We start from the raw sequence: 25,106 nt of genomic DNA, 5'->3' as shown, positions 1-25,106 counted from the left end.
GTGAAAAATACCTGTCTTTCACCCACTTACCTGGCTCCAAATGAAAGCTCAGGCAAATGAGAGAGGTTCCAAGGCTTCTATTATTATTTAGTTCAGGCTAACCAAAGCAGAGAACTGGGAGATTCTTCTAATGTGTTATCACAAGAGAGTTGCTTATGTTAGAGCTATAAATCATCTACTGGAATAGCTACTTTGATGATGATGACAATAGAATCCTCTTCTGTTACCCATTGCCTGGCAAAGTGTAACAGGGTTGCAGTGCAACGTAAGGGTTAACAGCAAGAGTTTAAAAATCATGACAAACTGGATTCCAATTCTGCCTTCCCCACTATCTATAGGAGGAAACAGCAAATGTTTTCTATAAAGGGCCAGCTAGTAATTATTTTAGCCTTATGATCTTAGTCATAACTACTCAACTCTGTAGTGTGGTCAAAAGCAGCCACAGATAATACATAAATGAATGGGCATGGCTACGTTCCAGTAAAAATTTATTTACAAAAACAGGCAATGGACCAGATTTGGACCATGGCTGTTGTTTGCCTGTCTTTGATCTACAGAATCTTGTGCTAACAAGTTATTTTAATTCTCTAAGATTGTTTTGAGGATAAAAGATATAATGCGTGTAATAAAAGCACCATGCACTTGGCGTATAGTAAAAGCTTGAAACTAATAGTTGCTTTTATTTTATTAAAATATTATATATCATATGTTTTAAGTGCTATTGATTATGAGATGCACTGGGATTTCAGACATATTTAAATGATTGAAAAATCCAAGCACTGATGAAATATAGTAAGTAATTAATTATGGTGACAAGGTCATATTTAGGATTTTAAGTCTTATTCTACCAGTGGCAATTTAAAGCTTCTTATATAACATGTGCTTGTGATGCCTGTTTTGTCAGAGACACATGCCATGAACTCTTGGGACATGTTCCACTACTTGCGGATCCTAAGTTTGCTCAATTTTCACAAGAAATAGGTCTGGCGTCTCTGGGAGCATCAGATGAAGATGTTCAGAAACTAGCCACGGTGAGTTCATTTTCAATTTAAAAACAGTTCTATTTATGTCCATTTGTAAGGTAAAGAAAACTTTGGGATTACTGACTATGAATTATAGGTAAATATTCTAGAGAAAGCATGGTGAGCTTACCTTTTCCTATGTTGTATTCTTTTGAAGCACAATGAATTCTGCTTATTGACCACCAAAACATTTGTATTTTATCACTCTTGTTCAGGGGTCAGCTAGAGATAAAGGACTAGATAATAAACTTATTAGGTTTGTGGGTCGTAAGGTCTCTGTCAGAATTACTCAGCTCAGCCACCGTGGTATGAAAGCAGCCCACAGACAACAAATAAGTAAATAAATGAGTGTGGCTGTGTCCCAGTAAAACTTTATTTATAAAAGTTGGTGATGGGCCAGATTTGGCCTGTGTGTTGTGGTTCACTGACTCTCACAGAAATAGTAGTAATAGTAAAAGGTATACATTTATGATAAAGTGGGGATTGCACCTGAAACTATCTCTGATTATTCTAGATGGTTGTAGTCAGACTTAATTTTGAGTCAACAAGCAGTAAGACACTTTGGCTCAACAATTATTTTAAGTACAAAACCAGGAAAAGATTTAACAGATGTTATACTATCTTTTTAAAACTGAAGTTCTGCAAACAAGCAGTATGAGAGGAGAAGTCTAATGTTGGCTGCTACCTTTAAGATGCTGAAGGGCCAGATCTAGCATGCTCATATGCCTTACACTAGTTCCACTTCCAAGGGCCCAGGAAGAGAAAAAGCAGGTTTAGCCAACCCGTTGCCTATAGAGACCAGTCAGCCTAAGTGAGCAAAACTACCAGGGGATGAAAAATGGGACCTTAAATTGTATGTATTCAGCACAGATACACAACAGTGGCATATTGAATATGCAGGAATATTCTTCACTTCCACCCAGAAATAAGTTTTTGCCTAATTTCTTAAAAAAACACAGACCTGGCCAGGCGCAGTGGCTCATGCCTGTAATCCCAGCACTTTGGGAGGCTGAGGTGGGTGTATCACAAGGTCAAGAGATTGAGACCATCCTGGCCAATATGGTAAAACCCCGTCTCTACTAAATATACAAAAATTAGCCAGGCACAGTGGTGTGCGCCTATAGTCCTAGCTACTTGGGAGGCTGAGGCAGGAGATCACTTGAAACTTGGAGGTGAAGGTTGCAGTGAGCTGAGATTGCACCACTGCACTCCGGCCTGGCGACAGAGTGAGACTGTGTCAAAAAACAAAAAAACGAGAAAACAGACCTTTCAGTATATCTTTTGTTTCCTACTTTTGCTAAAGATAGAGGAACTGGGAAATATTTCTCAACTAAAAGATAAACAACAATGCAGAAGCCATCTAAATGGCAAGGACCCCTTGGGTCAGTATGGAGATGAATAGGGTCTGGTCCTGTGGTGGACAAGGGACAGCATGTCTCTTGTATAGCATGTTCTCAGCTTCTGCTGATGGTTGTCAGATGGGATGTAGGCCTTTGTGTTGCTAGAGATCTCCTAAATTTTTGAGAGAGACTGGCAATCTAGATTTCTAACTGAAATTTAATGATTTAAAAATTGTTGGCTTATTAAAAAAAAAATCCCACCAGTATGAGCTGAAGAAAATATATTTGTAGACTGAATCTAGACCTTGACTTCCAATTTGTAACTTCTGGTATAAGGATTGTATCTCAGGTGTATCATGATATACACCTTATTGTATCATGATATAATAAATGATCTCAAAACTTAGTGGCTTAAAGTTTCTGTGGTTGGAAATTTGAAAGCAGCTTAGCTGAGTGGTTCTGGCTCAGGGACTCTTGGGAGGTTGTAGTCAAGATGCTGGCTGGGCCTGTAATTGTTTGGGAATTGGCTTCCAAGATGGCTCACTCATGTGGATATTGGCAGGAGGCCTTGGCTCCTCACCGTGTGGGCCGCTCTTTAGGCTATTTATAGCATGGCCACTGGCTTCCTCCGCAAGTGACGAGAGAGAGTGAGAGCAAGAAGCTGTAATGTCTTTTGTGACTTGATCAGACGCTGTTCACATTGGCCATATACTATTCTTAAGAAGGGACTCATTTTAGCCCACGTTCAACTGGAGTGGAATTAGTTTTCACCATTTGGAAAAAGAATTGTCAAATTATTTGTGGACATATTTTAAAACCACCATATCATGAGTTATTTAGTTCTTAAACGGTGGTTCTGGCTTTAGACTCCTTGTTTTGAAATCTTTTCTGTGCCTTTCAAACTTGCCTTGAAATTTTCTGGCTTCAGTCTCTACCACCTATACTCTTGATCACGGAGCAAGATATGTTGCTTACTTGTCTGACTTTAAATAGCCGTAAACTGATACTCAATGGCCAGGCTGTGTGGAGCTGATGTGTGTGTGTGTGTGTGCGCGCGTGCGTGCGTGCACATTTGCAAGTGAACATGTGCATCCAAATAGAGGAGAAGAAGGAAAAAGGCAGGAGTTTATGGACGTGATTGTAGGTGGATCCTCGTGAGTGCTGTTAATCTTTTTTTAAAAGCAGTGACATGAATACCGTTTTATGGTCCTTTATTTTTACAGCCAATCAAATTATGACTAATTAATTCCATCATTTAAATTACATTTATAAGGAATATGACATGTCCTCCTCACTTTCTGGAAATTTATAGCTTATATCGATAAAACAGATTTTAAAAAAAAAATAGTTTGTACTGAATCTCTATAGATGAGAAAAGATAGTCCAGTGGAGAAGAGTGAAAGCGGGAACAGAGGAACAGTTTCAGTTGGAACACTCTCTCTGGTTTGGCAGGGCTGTGTTCTTTCATGGGGGCTCTGGGGAATGATCTGTTTTGTTGCTTTTTCCACCTTCTTGAGGCTGTCTGCATTCCTTGGCTCATGGCTTTCTTCATTCCTATTTAAAGCCAGCAATGCTGCATCTCTTTGATCTTTTTTCTATCGTCACCTCTCTCTCTTACTGTCCAAGACTGGGGAAGGTCCTTTGCCTCTAAGGGCTTCTATGATTAGATTGAGCCCACCTGGATAATTCATGATAATCTTCCCATCTCAGGATCTATGCCCATCATCAACATCTGCAAAGGTAATACAGTCACAGGTTCTGGGGATTAGGGCATCAAAGTCTTTATGGGATCATTAGTCTTTGTTTCTACTTTTATACTTTTAGGAAAAAAATTATACTCATACCTTGCAATCTCTTTTACCAGGGCCAGCAATTTTGTAGGATAAGTTTTCTTTCGGAGCTTACATTCCTTAGGATAATTCCGATATTCTTGGCCTTGGGTTGCCTGAGCTCCAACAGCTAAAAACACTTCCATCTAGTAGAGAACATTAGGCCATTAATCATGTTTCACCATCTTCTCTCTCTTTCTCTCTCTCTCTTTTATTGTCCTTTCGCTGAAATGTACCTGCTTTTTTGCAAAAGCCAATTTAAGCTAACAGGTATTCTTTAAGTGGCTAAAGGATCCTAGGTACCCTGAGGTAGGGATAGGGAAAAAAAGAGGTGGTAGTTTCTTCAAGAAACTCACAGTCTAGTACCACAAAATACAAAATACAAAAAACCCAGAGTCAGTATTATTTTTTATTTATATACATGAGTAGTTATGTATGAGATATGGATTTAACTGAATATTCCCCATGTGTGAGTGAGTTCTGAATTCAGTGTTGGAGACTGGGCTTCAGAATAGGGGCCTGAAGAGAAGGTCTTCTCTGTATAGACGATGGGTAGGAAGGATCAAGTGTCCACCAAGGAGGCCAGACTACCTGCAGTCTTATGATGACTTTGACAGTTTAAAAAAAAAGTGTGAACTTGCAAAGGACTTAACATAAACGCTTTAAATGCAGTGAAGAGTTTGGGATGGAGTGGGGGTGGGTGTTTGCCTCACCATGGTTTTGCCTGATTCACTCATTTCTCTTTTCTTGATATTTCTTGAGCTCCCACTCCAACTCACTCTGACCTTTTGTATCTCATGAGCCTTCCAGTTCTGAATTTTCCCAATTCTATAGACTGCCCATTTACTTCAAATAGTGTTTTTCAGACCAAAGAGAAATTTGGAAGGATTTTTCTGTATGATGTGGAGAGTATGGAGGAGGATAGCCTCACGCAGTGTGAGGAGGCTAAGGGAGATTGTTCCTGAAATGATACTAAAACTGCTGTTGACTTCAAGAGCTACATCCCATCCATCAGTTAAAAACAAAGTGAATAGAAAACTGCCAGAAGATAGTCTTGAAAGAAAACAAAGATTCCAATGAGGCAATTTCAAAGTAAGTCCTTGAATAAATAACCTGTTGGATACCATGCATATTAATGAACCTCAAACCATATACTGAAACTAGAAGGCAAATTTAATGACCCACTTGAAGAAACAAAAAGATTAAGAGCTCAGGTCAGTAAGATAAAAAGGGATAAAAAGTCCAGGGTAGGGGATAGTGCTAGCTAGTGAGGCCAGATGAGAAATAGAGGTATATTGGCTAATTTCCTCAAAGTTGTTCACATTAAGTCTTCTGAAGAAGTAGAGGAAAATGAGCAATGAGATGCACCAAAGGAGAAAAATCTATAGAGAGGACAAATGGAAAGCCATGGAAATCACTATTTACGCAGAACAATGAGACAGGCCATATTACTCTTTGACTCTAGGTGAGATTTATATTATTAATGATGCTGTTTCTATAGTGCCTGTTTTTCTTTGCTTAGTGAATTTAAGCACTTATGAAAAAGAGAGTCATGCCTAGTGAAAGCAGACACATAATAACTTTCTGTGATATACTATCAACAAATCTGTCTAAAGAAGAAAACAAACTCTACTAGGACTGATCGGTACTGCCAAACTCTTTGTCCAAAGCAGTTTTGAACTTCTTGGTCTGATTTTCAGAGGTACCAGACTATATTGCCTATGGCTACTCTGTTTCCTTGCTATATTTTTAGAGAATATTTATTTTGACATTTTAATAATGCTCAGTTTTGAGAATAAAGTGATCTCTGCTGTTTAATGTGGGCAATGGTTTCTATGCCCTGAGAACCATTTAAATGAACTCTTTTGTATCTGAAGAAATTAATGACAATGCTTAGAAAATGTATTTCAAATGCATTGTTATACATGTAAATAATTTGCCCTCTGGTGGGTAATGAATAAGATCACTGGTTTTGGCAGCAGTACTCTTTTCATACTCATCATAGCTGTCCAAGGTCTGTGTGTGATAGATATGCAAAAATATTCTCAATAAAGGCTGCTTAGAGTGTAGTTATAATTTTGAGACCAGCTATTTACCACTGTAGTGCTAGTGGAATTGAATTTAATAGATTAGCGTGTATGTTAGCAGTTGTAAACTTAAATGCTACTTCAGTGGCCAGCTAGGTAGCACACACGTGTAAAACAGCCTATTATAAGATAATAAGGAGTATTAGAGCATGTGGACAACTGGAGAATATATATTATGCTAAAGGGCTTCAAATTTAAAAACTAAAACAAGACAAAAGCTTCTTCAGCTGCAGGTGCTGTCTGCAAGCTGAAACAGAACTTCATGGCTCAGTTCTCTGTCCTTGTATTTAAAGTTAAATTCTACCTTAGACTATACCATCCTTGAGGGACAAGCCCATGCTAGATTCATCATTATATCACATTCTACATTCTGAATTACTGTTTTCTGGACAGCACATTATTTTTCCTAAGAAAAGACAGCTATTACAGCGTTCAGTAGAGATAAGTATCTTATTGCAGTTGAGAGGTGCTGGTTTTGAGTTATAACTTGAAACAGTTACAAACATGACTCCCATACATATGCACTGAACATGTGTCAAAGATTTATTTAACACCCATTAACAAGGGAAAAGCAGGATGGTAAATCTAGTTCAAAGAAGAATTTGAGAGACTGAGAATATAGTCACTGAAAGAAAGAATACCTAAATAAGATGCAAAATGGTTTATGCTCTCCAGGGTAATAAAACTATAACCTTGAGGTTATCTTTTCTACCAGACAGAAATTATTTGCACGTCTGGTGGACAAAAATAATTTGCAATTTATCAATCTTCACAAATTAACATTGAACTTTACAGTGTGTGGACCCTAATCAATAAATAGGAAGTCCGACAAAGATTATATCCCCTAGATCAGTGCTTCTCAAACTGTGATGTATACAAAGTAACCTGGGGATCGTGTTAAAATGCTGATTCTGACAGAGTAGGTCTGGAGTAAGGCCTGAGACTTGGTATTCCTTACAGATCCCACATGTTGCTGATGCTGCAGATTCAAGGACCACACTTGGTAGTAGGAGAGGTGGGTGACATTTTAGACATGTGGATCCCTTAGACAATACTAGAGTATGTCTTTCAAAAGACACTTAGTATTCTTTTATCCTTATTTCCATATTTTTCCTGCTTTTCTAACAACTGGATGAACAGGATATCACCAGATAAATATTATGCAGTATGAGATAAGTATATTTATGTCTTACTCAAGTCCTGAAATGGACTTTTGCATCTATGAGAGCCATGTCATGGCTTCTGTTTTGTGTCTCTGCTTTCACCCTCTTCTATCTGCTGTTTTCTCGTATGCCTTACATTACTTATTTTTATACAATACAGAAATTTACTGATCAGATGAATTTAGGAACTAGTCCCTGAAATATATTGATTTCCCTTCCCCCAAATGTTAGAAAATGTAAAAGGGCATCTTTCTTCAAACAGTACATCCCATCCTATGATGCAGATGGCTTCAATTCAGTCTATTCATTTCTCATATCATAAAGGCATTTGAAACAGACAAAGCTGTGTATCATCTGTAGGGAAAAGCAATCAGTATGAATACACCACAGATGTTTCCAAAGCAGAATAAATCGGCCTCTGGCCCAGTTGGAATTTTTCCTCCGCAAGAGTTTTAGGTCATCCATTCAGTTCTGTCAACCCTGAAACATGTTTACCTTCACTTTCTGATTGAAGGATTTCTGTTACTGTGTCTCAGTAATGCTGATGAGAGGAGTCTTGGCCAAGGGTAATGAGGGAATAAGGAGTCTTTCTCAGAACCAGTTCCTGAAATCTTAGCCTTATGAAATGGTATTATAAGTTCTGTAAAAGGAGGGATTCATGGGCAAATATATTTGGAAAACACTGGCTTAAATAAACAACTTTGTGTGTGTGTGTGTGTGTGTGTGTGTGTGTGTGTCTTGAGACGAAGTTTCTCTCTTTTTGCTCAGGCTGGAGTGCAATGGCGTCATTTCAGCTCACTGCAACCTCCACCTCCTGGGTTTAAGCGATTCTCCTGCCTCAGCTTCCCAAGTAGCTGGGGTTATAGGCATGCACCATCACGCCCAGCTAATTTTTGTATTTTTAGAAGAGACAGGGTTTCACCTAGTTGGGCAGGCTGGTCTCAAACTCCTGACCTTCGGTGATCCACCTACCTTGGCCTCCCAAAGTGCTGGGATTACAAACTTCTTAGAACCTTTAATAACATAATATGTGGAGTGAATCTCCAAAAGTGGTAAAACGTTATTTTTCTAAATTTACCATATCTCCTCCATTTGAAGGTGCCATTGGTTATAAAACATATTGTTAATTTGATAGTGACTTTTCTTTAGAAAGAAATAGATTCAGCTAGCAAAATTTTTGATATTGTAAAATGAAGCTCCATTTTGGAAATATTAAATTATTAAAAAAGTGAACTTCAGAATTGTTGGTCAAAGAATAAAAAGTTTTAGATAGATAGAAGAAATAGGTTTTGAGGTCTATTGCACAGAAGGGTAACTGAAGTCAATAATAATGTATATTTCAGAATAACAAAGACAGTAACTTTCAGATGCTCACCATAAAAATAATAGGTGGATGAGATGATGGACATGTTAATTAACTTGATTTAGTCATGCCATGTCATATACAAATATCAAAACATCACATTGCATCCCACAAATATATACAACCATGATTTTTCAATCAATATTAGAAAAAGATAACCAGCATGCAAAGAGGGTCTGGCTGTTTGTACTCCCAGCTGAGAAAGAAAGGGTGACCAGTGCTTATAGTTACAAGCAGAACCACAGATGTCACTAGATGAGGGAGGGGGAAAGAGACAGAGACAGAGAGAGACAGAAGGGGGAAGAGAAAGAGACAGAGAGAGACAAAGCAAATAAGAATAGACTGAAATAGTAAATTAGAAATTGGTTCTTCATCTGGCCAGGACAAGGGTGGAAGAAACATGGCTACATCTGAACTCTGATAATGGCACGGCTAGAACGCTAAACATTTAATACTGATTGCTATGGAGTGCACTTGACAAGTAATACAAATCTTAGAAACAAAACAAAGCACAAAAAGAAAGAAAATACATTATGTCATCAGTGGTTTCTTTTTATGAAATGGATGTTAACATCCCAGGCTTTTAATATTCCAAGAAATACGTTTTAGGAGCTATAAATCTGGAATGTTTTCTGAAAGGGTGAAATTCATTGTGAACATGACCAGACCATCAGCTAATTTTTTTTTTTTTGCAGGAAAGACGTGTCAGGAAATTAATAATACAGGGTTCTGTTTGTACTTTCCTTGATTAAAACAATTTTTTTTTCAAGTAAAAGAATTTGCATTGATTGGGGCTTTTGATGGTCATGAATCAAGTGTATTTGAATTTTCAGGTATTACCAGTATTTTCTCACGCTGAGAGTGGTAATGAAACGCACAATCAGTCTTAAGCTAATAATAACTATAATTTATATTAGAAGTGTAATTATAAAGATAACCTTAGTTTATAAATTGCTAATTAATATTTTCCCTCCTGCTGAGGATATTATCTTGTTTCCTGGTCCCTCTTGTCTTTGCCTACCTGGCTGGGGATGGGGAATCTTTGGATGCTAAAAGACTTACTCACAGCTGTAGTTCTTTCTGAACATGGATGACATTAAAAATGACCACTTTAGTATCTCTACAGAAAGCTTGAAATAAGCCTCAGGCTTATTTATTCCATGTAGAGTCTTTGAACTAGTTCAGCTGTTTGGATCATTTGATACAAAGCTGACAGAGGACTGGGAGGAATGCGCTTTTATACATTCTTAATTGAGATGTTTGTGTGGATGATTAGTTTGTGTGTTATTTCTAAGAGTAACTTAATTAAAAGTTAGTAATATCTATTCCAAGTCATTAATTTCACTTTTATGTCTGCTGTGCATATAGAAAAGTAGTAGATCTTGCAAGAAGCACTCTAATTCTTTAACTAGTCACTTAGACCTTAACTTCTGTCCTTTTCCACTGTTTTCACCACTGCCTTTTCTTGGTCTTTTTCTACCTGGGTGCTCTGAGGCCACACTGCCTGCTAATTCTCTCCTGAGAACTTTGGTATTATATCCCAGGATGCTTCATTCTATCCATATGTGCATGTTTTCCTTATGATATTTGTTGTTGCCATTATGAAGTGTTTGCCATCTATTTATATTATGATGATAACACCAAAGTTATCTGAAATTAGAAAAACAAACAAGAACTCTGCATTGCTCACTATGTTCAGAAACAAATACATTTGCAATCTGGAATAGTTACATATTTTTGCAACTCAAATCTTTCTTTGTTATTTATAACTGTATTCTAGGGCTCTCAGAGAGCCACCATGTAACTGCAGATGAGAAACAAAGTAATACAATCCTATTTTAGATATTTGGAAACTCATAAAGATAGAACTACCTTGGTAACTCTTCATTCTGTGTTTGCTGAGTTGGGTGCTGAACCCACTGTGCTCTGTACACACTTCATTTTATCCATGCAGTAGCATCATAGTCAACAGCGGGATCTCTCAGCACTTATCTGAGCTTGATGAAGATACTATTTGGGATGTTTGATGTGCAGTATGTGGTGTGGTGCAATGTGATGAAAAGAATCTGAACTTGAAGTTAGCATAGCTGGGTTTGAGTGTTAGATTTGTCACTTCCTAACCTTGTGCTCAGCTTAGGCACAAAGAAACAAATTTTATTACCTCTTTTGTCTCAAACATCATCTTTCAAATGAAGATGTTCTTCTACCACCCAACTTTGAATAAGGAGCAAAGGAGATGGCATACTTTAGTGATGTATGTATGATATTATCTACATCATAGCCAGGTCTGGTATTACTTCATCTCACCATTACCTAAAAGAGTCTAACTGCACCAAAGGAGGTGTGTTGTTGGATATTTTAAGCCCCTCAATTCTCTAGTTCTTCCCATAATTCAAAAGTCCCGACATTGAGGCCTTCTTACTTTTTCTTCTCAAAGTAAGCTAGAATATGTTCATCAAGCACAGAAGATTTCTGCAGTCATTTTAATTTCCATAAAGATGTACAAAAGGAAGTTTCCTGGTTTAACTACAATGGAGTAGGCTCTCAAAATCTTAGACTTGTATTAACAAATATCTGCGGTGTAATTCCATTTCTAGCAAAAGCAGAAAGAAGATGGTTAAGATTTTTTATGAGCTAGAATAGCAGAGGTAATGTTATATCAAACTATAGGAATTTAATTACCCTATTCCACAAATGTAGTTTTCAAATAAAGGAGTCAAAAGGATTTCTAAAGCTATTCTTCTGAACTGTGATATAAAAACCCAGAATATATTTAGTAGATGTAAAATGTATTACTGTACATTATGAGCCACCACAATGAATGGTATCACAATAAGAAACACGACATGAGATTGAACACAGTGATTAGAAATCTCTTTGCTCTCTTCTTAGAAATATTGCAATTTGCTTAGGGTTTTATATGCTTGTCACTGTAAGGATGGGCATTTCTGGACTCTTTCTAATGGGTGAATTTTACGCTAGGGAAAGGTCTCCTAGGAAATGGAAATGCTGTCATTTGAGGGCTTAAATCCAGACTAGGGATAAGTCAGAAATGATGTTAGGTTTGGGAGGAATAAATCACCTTGTAAGGGGGGTGCTTATCATTCTTTTCAGGATCTGAAAGTCTGTCCTTTAGGATGTCCATAAAAAAAAATCAACTCTTCAGCAACAAAGAGGAGGCTGATGCAGGGTGACTCAGGGACTTCTTTCCTGAGAGGGCTTTAAAGTCTTTACAAAAACCTTTTATTCTCCTTCTTATTAAAAAGGTAACATATTTATTGTAGAAAAACTTTAAAACATAAATAAGGAAGGAAAATAAAGACCAGTTGTGCTATCACAGCGACAATAAACACTCTTAACATTTTGGCTTGTAGCCTTCTAGATTTTCTGAAAAGTCATTTTGCCAAGTCAAATAAGAACTTACTAAAAGGAAGTTCTGGCTTTGGAAAAAGGAGGTGTGCATCCACTTGGCAAACACTTGTGCTGTCAGGAGGGTCTTTATCTTTTATATCTTCAGAAGAAAGAATAAATAGGGTACATTCTAGAAATATGGGGTTTGTGACTTTCACTCAACTAAGTTGCAAAGTGTTTTAGCGAACATTATCTGTGGCTAATGAGTTTCGTTTGCTTTTCCTTCTTTGTTTTGAGAAAAATTGAGCAGATACCACTTTTTAATGAAAGAATTGTTTTCCATACATGTTTCCTCAATCTTCACATTTTCCTTTAGTTTTGTCCGCATTAGTAAGAGCTACTTTCATCCAGTCTAATCAATATTCGCCCCTTTCATTGTTCTTATTTTGAGTTTAGATCATAAACATACATCTGCCAGTAGCAAAAGTATTCTAAAGCTCCCCCACTGTACTCGGTCCCAGACACTCATATTGGTAGGGTGCAAAAGGGAAACTGGAATCCATAAAATGGAGTGAACTCTACTGTAGATGACACTATGCAGTTTTCCTGAGCTATGCCCCATAGGGACCTGCTGGTGAGGCAGTATAGCATAGTATAGTATAGCATAGCATAGTATAGTATAGTATAGTATAGTATAGTATAGTATAGTATAGTGGGTAATTGAGAGTGCAGGTTTGGGAATTAACTTACCTGGGTTAATACCCAGGCTCTGTCACTTACTGGCTGGATGAGGTTAAAGAGAAGATTATTCATAACACTTGTTAAAGAATGGCAAGGAAGACTGTATGCAGGACTATCATGATAGGTGAGGAAACCACTGCAATGGGGTTGTGAAGTAGGGGAGGGAGATCGGGTTCAACTCCTAATACAACAAAGAAAAATGAGAATTTGTAGCCAAGGAGCAGGGTTGGGGAGGTGGTGGTCAGTGCATGGAGAGTTACTAAGAGGATCACGAGGTCAGGAGATCGAGACCATCCTGGTCAACATGGTGAAACCCCATCTCTACTAAAAACACAAAAATTAGCTGGGTGTGGTGGCACGCTCCTGTAGTCCCAGCTATTTGGGAGGCTGAGGCAGGAGAATTGCTTGAACCCAGGAGGCAGAGGTTGCAGTGAGCCGAGATCACGCCACTGCATTCCAGCCTGGTGCCTGGCAACGGAGAGAGACTCTATCTCAACAACAACAACAACAACAACAACAACAATAGCAATCAGAGGAAGCTTCAGGGTCAAGGAGGGAATCTGGCTAAACTGACCTAACAGGACTCTTGTAGAAGGCAGGCCAGGATGATTCAGACACCATCTGGGGAAAGGTAGGGGATCAGGAATCTGATCAGATACTGAGGGTGATCAAATATCAAGGGTGATTCCAATCAGATATTGAGCGTGATCAGATGTCAAGGGTGAGGGATTCTGGCTAAATTAAACAATTTAGCAGGATTCTTGCTAACATTGGACAACGTAGACATGAGCATGGAAGCACCAAAGTCAAGGTGTCGCTGGAAAAATAGCTCAGAGGAACCTGATTGGAGTTTGGTTAAGATGAAGACCTTTGTCAGTAACCTTGGACAAGTTACTTAACCTTTCTGTGCCCCAGTTTTGTCATCTTTAAAATGCGGTGAATGATACTATCCAATCTTGTAGAGCTGTTGTGAGAATTGATGAGATAATGCATTGCGAAGCTGCTTAGGCGCAGTGCTAAGTGTTCAAAAAATGCCCGCTAGCAGGTTTCACATGACTGTACTCTCGGACTTCTAGGTGGCCATATCAGAAATCACTCATGTCCAGGAAATGCCCCTGGAGAGTTTCTTACTTGTCCCTGTGACCTTGGGCAATTCTTTAACTTTTGACAACTCAGGTTTTCCCTTCTGAAGTGCCGACTGTGCAGTTTATATTACCAAATGCTTTTAGATGGAGATAGCATGCTACTTTGCAATGTAAAGTGTTTTAACCATAAATAATAGAGGTAAGGCCTCCCCTTAGAGATGTCAAGCTTCTCCTTGGAGATGGAGGAGGCTTCCCCTGAGTTAATAGCACACCTCCCCTGAGCATAGTGAAAGGCAAGTCACAGGAAACAGCTTGGGGAAAACAAATGAGAAAATATTGTTTGTGCCAGTGAATTCCTGACTAAACTTCTTAAGCAGATTAGGAGTGATGCTGTTCATAAATACATGCAGCCCTCTCCGAATAACTAAATAAAGCTATAAATTTGGGGTTTCAGATCTTGGCTGCTCCTCCTTATGAGTTCAAGCTTCTGAGAACTCTAGCCAGGTGTTTGCAGTTTGGCTGTAAGATGGCTTCATTAACATAAAAGTATGCAAAGAAGCTATTGGAAGAGTTCCAAAAGATATTATTTGCTCTAGTTTTGATGCATTTTGGATATGTCTTCATGTTTGTACACAGGGGTTCTATGTTGGTGTCTAACTAGCAAGGTTTAAAAGTTCTCTGTAATAAAACAAGGGGAGGTACCTTAAAATGACATACTTTAGAAACGTTTAATTGTTTACCTCTCATGAAAACTTTTTTTTTGGCTGTTCACTTTTTCCTCTTTTGAATCTAATTAAGAAGACTTAGTTTTTCCAAGAAAAACACCAAAGCCGTAATGGGCAAGATAAAGGCGATGGGTTTTGCTTCTTTGCAAAGGTGTTCTAGCAAAGGCATACTCTTATTGTATTCCTACTAAGCGTCTTTTCCATGGCGCTGATAGAATCAGTTATGGTCCATTAATTTACTCATTAAATAATATTTACTGAGCAACTACTATGCATCAGGACTTAGGAATTCAATTGTGAAACAGCTAGTTTACTTTTTGAGAGCTTACAGTCTACCGAGGGATATAGATAAGTGAACAGGGACTTTATAGCTTGTGAAGGAAAACATAAAGGAAGGAAGGCACTCACGTCAGATTCAGGGAGCAGGATGGTGGATGAAAGGTGGCTTCCTGAGGGGAGGCTTTCTCAGCAGTCAAATTGGTAATTTTTAATTTGCTGTTGCATATGCTTACTGATAGATGTTAATACTTCAGGAAACATTTGCATCTCAATGGCCTATCTCTATGCTGGAAAACTCCTTAGATTGAGAGTCAGAAACTGTTGACCTGTAATTAAGCCCATGCTTGCCTAACCAGAATGTAATTTCTTTCAGAGCCCTGAGATGGGATGAATCAACCACACAGATAACCATGTTCTTTACTGGCCCAGAGCAGGGAATCTTCCCCCAAGTTACAGCTCTTACATTTAGTTAGCATCCAACATGTGTTCATTCATGTAAGTCTCACAATGGCACTTCAAGGGAGGCGGGACTCATATTATCTTTTAACACAGTCCTGATATTCATTCACATGATGCTGCACACACAATTGGTGTTTAATACAATTTTGGTGAGGAAAGGATTCCCCATTTTATAGGTGAATAAAGGGATGCTTGGACAAGTTAAATGACACGTATAAGACCATATAGCAGAATAATGGCAGGGGCTGAGATGTTAGTTTTCTGAATCCTGGTCTAGTCTAGCAAACCACTTCTCAGGAGTTTAGGGTGTTAGGGTAAGTTGTGACCAGGTTAGACAGCAGAGGCACTTGTTCATCATCCTGGAGAGGCAATTTGTTGTTACAAAGTGGATTTCAGGCTTTTTAAATCATGCAATCCTCTGTAAAAGGGATTACAAAGCAGCATCTTCTGGTCTGGCTAATATCTGAGGAGTATGTGTGTGTGTGTGTGTGTGTTTGTGTGTGTGTGTGTGCGCGCATGTGTATTTGCCTGTATCTTGCTTGCAATGTAAAAAAATTGCCTATATGTACACATCAGAGAATATCACATGACATCCAGATTCCTAGCTTCTCTCAAAAACAAAAATGAAAACAATACCAGCTTCTCTGGCAGTCAGATTGCTTTATACCAGGGGCCAATTGGCCAGAGTTGAGTTGCTGTTGACCCCTTAGATGGGGTTCATGATCCTCCACTGGGAAGTGGAACTTCATCTTCAATCACCTGCCTGTCCTGCCTCTACTGATTGATTAGGGGGGAGCAAAAGAAAAGAGAAGGACTGTCATTCTGAGCAGCAGCAAACTCACCAGCTCTCTTAGGAGCCAGAGCCAGAGAGTAGATTGGCAAAATAACTTGTTATGAGACCCCAGAAATATTTGAAGTCATCATCTTTTACCATCTCATAAATTTTCACTATCCTTTACCAAATTAATTTTGTGTCCATCAAATAATGCAAACATAAGTAGAATGCTGGAAAGTAATATTACATAGTATTTTGTTTTGTGCTTTGTAATATTGCTTTTTAATAGAGACACAGCATATTATATTTCTAACCTAGCCTCATTGATTGTAATCTCAGCTCCCTTGAGCAGTGCTAATTGGAGTGCTGTTTCCAACCCGTGAGACTAAGAAGACTGTCTTCGTTGTGTGACTTGTTTATAGTGTGTGCTCTTCACTGGCTTCCAAAAGGCCTGTGTTGTGCTTCTTAGGAGATTCAGAAGTCACAAAGGAAATGAAGGTAACTACCCCAGGGCAGGCCATGGCAGGATGGCTGCAGGAAAGCTAGACAGACCCTTGTCTTTTCTGGCACACACCAAACTCAACTGTCAAGAACATGATGTAAACATCAATTCTGGGGTCATGCAATGTTGAGTCACTCTGGGGACAGAAGGAAGACAGTGTGTTATGGTATAAACAGCATAAACGTTGAGGTTTAGACACACCTGATTCCAATCTACCTCCATTGCCTTTGAATTTGCAGAAGTTACTCAAGCTACATCTCAGTTTCCTCATCTGTGAAATGGGGGATTTAGCACTGGCAAATAATAAAACTTCAATAAGTAGTAGTTACTTTATTTTCTCCATTTTACAGACAAGGAACCTAAAACTCAGAATTATTAGAAAATTTCTCCAAGGTCAAGTAAATGGCAGAGCATGCCCTTGAACCTTGGTCTCTCACTCCAAAGTCAATGCTCAAACTACCACATTATATCACTTTCATAGTGTCTGCCTCTCAGGGTTGTTGTGAATATGATGTAAAGTGCTTAACACCGTGTCTGGTGGAGTGCAGGCTTCAGTAACTGGCAGTGATTATTATCAGAGATAGGTGAGCTCAACTGAGTTTAAATTCCTTTCAGAGGTTCAATTACCAATAGACCCTCAATATGACAGGGACCCTAGTCCACAGGTATATCTTTTCAGCCCCATTTACACATATAGATGCTTGGTGTCAACTCTGAGCATGAGAGATGATGATGGTAGTGGTGAAGGTTAGTGACTAGAAAAGAAACATGACTTCATTAATAAAAACTTAAAATAGAAGACTGCTCAGTGCAATGGAGTGGCAAGAATGACTCTCCCTGCCAACCATACCTTTCTTGTCAGTTTTCAGACATATAATCATCTTCCAGGATTCTCTGTCTTGCCTGGAAAGAAATAGGTGAGAAAATGCAAGCTCTTTAGACCTAATGTCTAGGAGGGTGTTGCTTTTAGTAATGCAGGAATAAAAATAAAATGACCCTCTAAAAGGCAGTGGTGACTACCCACAGCTCACATGGGAGTCAGTAAAAACCTCATTTTTCATACTAGCATTCGAGAGCTGACCTTTAAAATCACCACATCTGGGGAGAATGTGTGATTTGATGCAGAACATTTTAGGGCATGCCAAAGGATGAATGGCTGAGAATGTGCTCATCAGTTTTCTTCTTTTTCAAGGAGCTCAGAATTGCTTAGACTATAAAAGTCAGTTCCTGGGCACTGCCAAAGCTATAGCATTTGCTTAAGCAGGTCTTCTGTGCAAAGTAGATTAAGCACATAAATAAATGGAACCCTGATCCATGCACCTGATATGAAAACGATGTGTACCTGTGTGTGTGTGTGTCTGTGTCCTCACAGTGAAGTTTAGCTATTGCAAGGTAGCTAGTTATGTAAGTTCAGCAAAGGGTCATTTGGAAAAAGATGGAATTGCTTTACAAGGAGAGACAAACTCTGTCAATTGCTTTGTTATGGAGATGTTGCACTGAGGCTCATGTACTATTTCTAAGGTCCAATGAGTGAGACTGCTGAATATATAACTAGCTTTTGATTTGTGAAACTCAAAATACCTGCAGGTCCAGAAGGAATAAAAGAAGCCTGTTTGTATTCATAGAACCCAGTTTTAAAGAGCCATGGAATATTGTGGAAAACAGGATTGGATGGATGGCCATCTCACAGATTAATCTCCAAGAAAAAATAGCATCTATCTGATCTTGTGTCTCATCATCTCCTAAATGAAGGTCTGGGCAGTGATGCTGATAGAAATTCCTCTTAGCTGCTAATTCTGAATGGGCTGGGCTTTGAGGGGCTTTGGAGCTTGGATCTGTCACAAACTCCTCTATACTCTAGCATTTTCCCTGGCTAGTCTCCAGTTGGCTACAACCTTCAAAAGCAGCAAACTGAAAAACTTTCCCCCTGACATTTTTGGATGAGATTTCAGATGTCAGAATCAATGGGTCTTCAGCATTGCTGCTTGTAATGAGGGAGACCAGAAACCACTTAACCACAAAACTGCTACTGAGCTTCTATGGGAGCTACCTGTCAATCAGCCTTCAGAAGGCTTGTGGTGTCTTAGGGCCTGATTGTGGCAAGGAGGCTGGTTCCACCCTCCCTCACTGACTGGGGGGCCACCGGCTATTGTTTAAAGATGGTAGAGAGAGAGGTCAAAGAACAGATCTATTTCTGAACCTACAAGTGAAAACCACTCTGATGGCTACTGTAGACTTTTACAAAGTCTGTGATACTGGAAAATTGGCTGAGGTTAGTAATGACTCCCTCAGAAGGCTGGCATTGACTGTTGGCATGGCTTGCAGGGCAACTTTTCTTGCTTATCTATTTCCTCCTCCCTCTCTTCCTTCCTTCCTACCTTAACTATTTGCCAAGTACCTTCTGCATGTCAGGCAGGATGATAGAGACCAGGAATTCAACAACAACATCAACAACACCAATAATAACAACAACAAAAGTCAGACCCTGTTCCTGATACCAGGAAGCGCAGGGTCTGGTGGAGAGGACAGGCAGGAAGGCTGGCAGTTTCTGTATGGATTCACACATGCTACCTTGGGGATGGGACGAGGGCCACCTAACCTGGCAGGTGGGCACAAATCAGACAAAGGGGCAATGACAAGAGCATTTCAAGCAGAGAACACAGTGTGAAAAGGCCCAGGTGGAATCTGCAGAGAGCAGGGTCAGTCTGTGCAATGGCCACTAGTTCCCTGTGGGGTGGACAATTGGGAGGAAGAGGGTTGAGTGATAACACTAGAGAGAAAGTGATGGCTAGGCCATGGAGGGTCTTTTCTGCCATATAAAGAAGTTTGGACTTTTACCCTTGAGCAGTGAGACAATGAAGGTTTATCATTGGGCTACCAGATGACCCTATCTTGAAATCATCCCAACTCTTCTCTTTTCTGCACTTGTTTTTCCCTCACTTGTTTTGAGGAGAATCACTGGCAAAAGAGGCCATGTCTTGTGGTCCCAGTAGAGCCTGTGATCTTGTACATTCTGTAATTTGATCGACCTCAGCTTTCCTATGACGTGCCTTTTGGGTTCCCTGACATCACCCCCACCCCTCCCAATACCTCAGGCCAGTGTCCTAGACCATTTGCTCTTTGCAATAACTTCTCTTCTTGCAGTCCTTCTAAGATCCCATTTCTCCTTCAAAGTCTGACACAAGCTTCATATTCTTCACGTCCTGAGACAGATAAGCCAAGATGATTTCAAGATAGAATGAGATGTTTGTGGTAGGAGTAAAAACAGGACCTACCATTGAGTCTTGGAGTTGGGAGTATCTTAGATGGATCTTGCCAGAGTTTTAAATGTGGGCCAACTGCTTGGGTGGCACCAATGTCAAATGAATGCATGACATTCCTCTTAGTCCAGGAGTGAAAGGAAGAGATTGGGGTATATTTCTTTCTTCTTTTTTTTAAAAATTTTATTTTAGAAAATAGCATTAAAGGCTGATGTAGGAATTACTGTTAAATTATAAGTCAGGTGGCCTTCTTTGCAGTTGAAAATGCTCCCAGATAAGCTTAGGAAGGGGCAATAAAACTGAAATGGCCAGAGAACACTTAAACACAATCATCCATTTATTCTTGAAAGCAACCCAAAAGATGTAGGAAGCAATAGTTAAGAAACACACAAAAATTCAGACTAAAACAGCGCTGCTGAAAATTGCCTATGTTGACGTATTCTTCAATAAAAGTTGTTTTCTGCTGACACTTTTTTTTCTTCCTGTGGATGTCCCTCTTATATTTGATGATCAATTTTCCACAAGGTTTGCCATAATGTTTCCTCAGAGCTTAGGTTTTTACATTTTAATTCATTCGATGACTATTCTTAACCTAAGACAATGTATGCTGTTTTCACAATTCAGGGTCATCTTTTTCTAGCTGACAAGATGTTTCTCAAATCTCAATTCTTCTCTTTTCTCCACTTGTTACTCCCTCTCTTGCTATGAGGAAAATCACTGGCAAAAGAGACCGTCTCTGCTGGTCCCAGTGGAGACTGTGATCTTGAACGTTCTGTAATTTGATCGACCTCCACCTTCCTATGACGTGCCTTTTGGGTTCCCTGACATCACCCCCACCCCTCCCAATACCTCAGGCCAGTGTCCTAGACCATTTGCTCTTTGCAATAATTTCTCTTCTTGCAGTCCTTCTAAGATCCCATTTCTCCTTCAAAGTCTGACACAAGCTTCATATTCTTCACGTCCTGAGACAGATAAGCCAAGATGATTTCAAGATAGAATGAGATGTTTGTGGTAGGAGTAAAACAAAAGAGATTTATTATTATTTTCATTAGTCTCTCTCTAGCCATATCGTGGCTTTCTTGAGCACAGAGATGATTTCTTCAGCTACTTTTGTCATCTCAACTAGAGCTTAGCACAGTGGAATTTAGTATATTTAATTTAAAAAATGTGGTTTGATGAAGTTGTGACCTGCTGCTCACTGTGGACCAGCCCTAATGTCTTCCAGCTCTAAGTTTCTGGTGTTTTTTACACTCTAGCTGGGTAGGTGGTAAAGGGGTGAGAGTGGGAGGGGACCTTGAGAGTTCTTCACCTTTTCAACAGCTTTGCTATGAAACCCAGTGAAATGGTAGGTTTCATTGAGAGGCTCAAAGAAAGTATATAGTAAAATCTGACAATGGAAATCTAGGTGTAGCTGCAGTTGCGCCAGGCATTTGGACCAGTGGTACATGGTAATCACAGATCACCTCCCAAATCTGTGAATGCTTGATTAGTGGCTTCCTATTGCCCAAGGGAGGCTTCAAGATGTGACATAAGTGTCCTGTCATTACAGAGCAGCTGCAGCCCTAGGATTGCACAGGACATGTTAGTGAGTACTAGAACTCTGGACTAGCCCTAACATCTTCCAGCTCTAAGTTTCTAGCATTTTTTACACTCGTAATTTACATAGGACTAGCTCAGGGCAAAATAATAAAGCATGCAAAAACTATTTTCTGCTATCTCTTGAAACTTAGTCCCAGATTTTTTTTTTTTTTTAATAAGAAGGAGTCTTACTCCCTCACCCAGGCTGAAGTACGGTGGCATGATCTTGGCTCACTACAATCTCTGCCTCCTGGGCTCAAGTGATTCTCCTGTCTCAGCCTCTTAAGTAGTTAGGATTATAGGGGCCCACCACCATGCCCAGCTAATTTTTGTATTTTTAGTAGAGACAGGGTTTTACCATATAGGCCAGGCTGGTCTTGGACTCCTGACTTCAGGTGATCCACCCGCCGTGGCCTCTGAAAGTGCTGGGATTATAAATGTAAGCCACCAGGCATGGCCCAGAAGATTTTTTAACTCAAGAATCCTTGCTCTGCAAAACAAAGCACTGGGGTAGTCATTGATGCCTTAGTGTGATTTGGCTTTATGTGTGACTCTTGGGAGTATTTGGAGTTTAAATGATTGAAAAAACAACAAAAATTGATGTCAGGTGGGAGGTTTGGATGAATAATGTTGGAATAGATATTTCAGAGGCAGTGGGACCTCCGTAGTTTAAGCAATGCAGCCTCTTTTTCACTTTTGATTCCCAATGTTGATTTTTATTGCCTTAAAACTTCTATTCCAAAGCTTCCTGTTTAGCCATCAAGTCTCATTCTTATTTCAGTACTATCGTCATTTGCAATTTAATCAAGATGAAGGAATCTTGGCTAAAGGTGTGAAAACACTTATTTCTTGCAAACTGATATTTTGGTGTAGAAAAATTCCAACTCTAGTAGCTGGGGTAGGTGGTAAAGGGGTAAGTGAGAGTGGACCTTGAGGGGCCTTTAGCTTTCAACAACTTTGCAGGTGTACACATTGATATCCTAGTTGTCTCAAAAACTAGACCAAAAAAGTTAGCAAAAACACTGTGAAAGGAGGGCTGCAAACCACAGAGTCTCTTTTATGTGTTTTTATCTGCACTTACCAAAGCTATAGCCCCCTGAGGTTAGAATATCTTTGAGTGACATTCTTCTTTTCTGAGATTTATCTTTTTTTTTTTATGACATGGCCCCTAATAGAACAGATGCTTGCTAGACTTGCATCTGAGCAGGATCCTGGAATTCCCAGCTTTATAGATATTGAGCCTTTGTTTGGTAGATCATGAAGAAGAGGCAGTGGTGAGAAGGGTGTGGGAGATGAAACCTAGAAAGGGCAGTGTCAGTGTCTGGGGTTGGGAGCATGAGGTGATAGCTATTTACACTCATCCTGGAAATATTTCAGTATTTCAACAACAGGAAAGACTGTGCCAGAGTGACTGGCTGATAGTGGCCCTGTTTCCATAAGTACAGTTACTGATAAGAAAAGAATGCTGGATTTGAAGTTGGGAAACTTGTGCATGATTCCTAGCTCTGGCAACCACTAGTTGTGGAGCTGGGCAAACCACTCGAACTTTGAATCTCAGTATTCTCATCTATAAAGTGGAAATAATAAGTGCTCTATCTACTTTGCAATGGGTAGTAAGATAACATGTGCGCGAACACTTATTAAATGAGGAAGACTTCTTCTGGCTAAGTTTTTCTATTATCTTGATATTTCTGTATCACCAAAGAATTCTGTTCTTTAGTGATAACGTCAATATGGAGCATTTATTTACTCAAACACCAAATATTCTATTGCTGGACTTTTTGGGTTGGGCTGCTTTTTTGCATAGTTTTCTTGTTCACCTCCTAAGTGAGGGTGTGGGTTTGGAAGTTACGTGACTAAGCTTTGTTAGAACTTAGTGTGTGCAAGATAAGCATAGCTAGTATCTGAGGACTGGAGGAATTCTCTTATAAGTGAAGTACACCAAATTTAAGGTATAACTTTTTGTTATGTTTGGTACATCTCAGTTAGGGCCCTTTTAAGTTCTCTTTGATAACTTCCTGCCTATGTGCTGGATATATAGATAATGGAATTCTAGATGTGGAATGATATATGTGATTATTTTAAAATATATGCTACCAATATGCATAATCAAATTTTTGGGGAAGGCGATAGAGAAAATATATCACTCAGGCACTTCCTCACTTGCTTACTCAGGAATTTATTTATTAAATGACGTGTGTAAGCGAATTTCCTGGAGAAAGTGAAAGAAGTAGGCAACTTGGGCTTCCTCCTAGAAGTTTATATATATCATTTTAATCTAATTTATGAATATTGAAGGACCCTCAGGAAGAGACCATGCAATTATTTCAAGGAGGGAGGCAGAGGGTGAGAGGAGGGATACAAAGGGCCCTTCAGTAGGAAAATGGGAACAGTAAATTTCTTTTCCATCAAGGGTTCCTTGACAAAGTCATAGATTCTTTAATTGTGACCTTAGCAAGAACTTCAGGTGCCTAATGCCAAACATAAGAAGGGTTTTTGCATATACTGCTTTTATAAATCACCAAGTGTGACCATTACATATTTTATTAGTGTGATTCTGTATCTGTGGACTCGGTCACTTCAAACTTTTGCCACCCCATTTGGCTCGGCCAGAAGTGCTGAGAGAATGGCGTATTACCAGTAGTGATCTGAAGATGGCAGCATTGGGCGACCTATCTCATTTTCCTAAGCACACTCCCTGCAGCTCGGTTCCACAGCGTGTTAGGATTTCAGATTGTCACTCAGACGTTCTTCTGCTTAATGACTGTATGTATGTAAATGACTCTGCCACTATTGAATAGAAAAGGTCTGAGCTATCATTTCTGTTGTGTTTTTAAGTTAATGATTATATGTAATTATATCCAGATAAAATATTTATAAATAATTATATCTCATTAATGGTATGTAAAATTTGGAATTCATGCACACCAGCTTTGATGAAAGGTACTCTTCAATTTGGGAGGTGCTAGTCTTAGTATTATTATTTGTTTCTGTTTAAAAGACATTAGTGGCCAACAATCTGCAATTTTCTTTTACAGGTGTTCTTACAAGTCTCAGTGTATTTTTATTTTTTGTTTTCTTGATAATAGGTAGGATTATTCATTTGGTAAATCTCTAGGGAATATATTATAGATACACATCTGGAGAATTCTCTGAGGAAACCAAATTATATTTTCTTAAACTTTCATGAAGCAATTAGTTATCCTCAATTTCTGAAGGGTCTTCAAGGAGTCATCGAGTGCAACACTAAGTAGGCTTTGCATTTAAAACCAGACTGTAGCAATGTGTGGTTCCCCCTCCTCCTGATTAGTGATCATGCCCTCTGCATTCTGAGGTCTTCACCACTATTGAAAATAGAAAGAGAAAAATTATTCTGAGCAAGTTTGTGATTCAAATTTTGCTAGCAACCTAATTTCACATGCACCTTACCATTTCTGTTTATCTGTTAGCCACACATGGAGCTGCAAATAGAAGACTATCTCAAACCAAAAGGTCTAATTCTCTAAAGAGAATGGGCTGTAGAAACAGCATTTAGGGGCCTTCCTTG

General features: G+C 39.1%; 1 protein-coding gene across 1 annotated transcript in view; it reads left to right on the top strand.

Moving 5' to 3' along the window:
• Nucleotides 1-25,106, top strand: part of TPH2 (tryptophan hydroxylase 2) — a 94,858-nt gene that overhangs the window by 53,896 nt on the left and 15,856 nt on the right. Inside the window, exon 8 of the mRNA XM_012441250.2 lies at nucleotides 905-1,031. Within this exon, the coding sequence (XP_012296673.2) occupies nucleotides 905-1,031 (127 nt within the window). The remainder of the gene's footprint in view (nucleotides 1-904; nucleotides 1,032-25,106) is intronic.

Source organism: Aotus nancymaae, unplaced genomic scaffold (genome assembly GCF_030222135.1).
Source record: "Aotus nancymaae isolate 86718 unplaced genomic scaffold, 86718_ANA_hifiasm-v0.15.2.pri h1tg000016l, whole genome shotgun sequence".
Taxonomy (NCBI): Eukaryota; Metazoa; Chordata; class Mammalia; order Primates; family Aotidae; genus Aotus; species Aotus nancymaae.
This window is presented reverse-complemented; position numbering and strand designations above follow the sequence as displayed.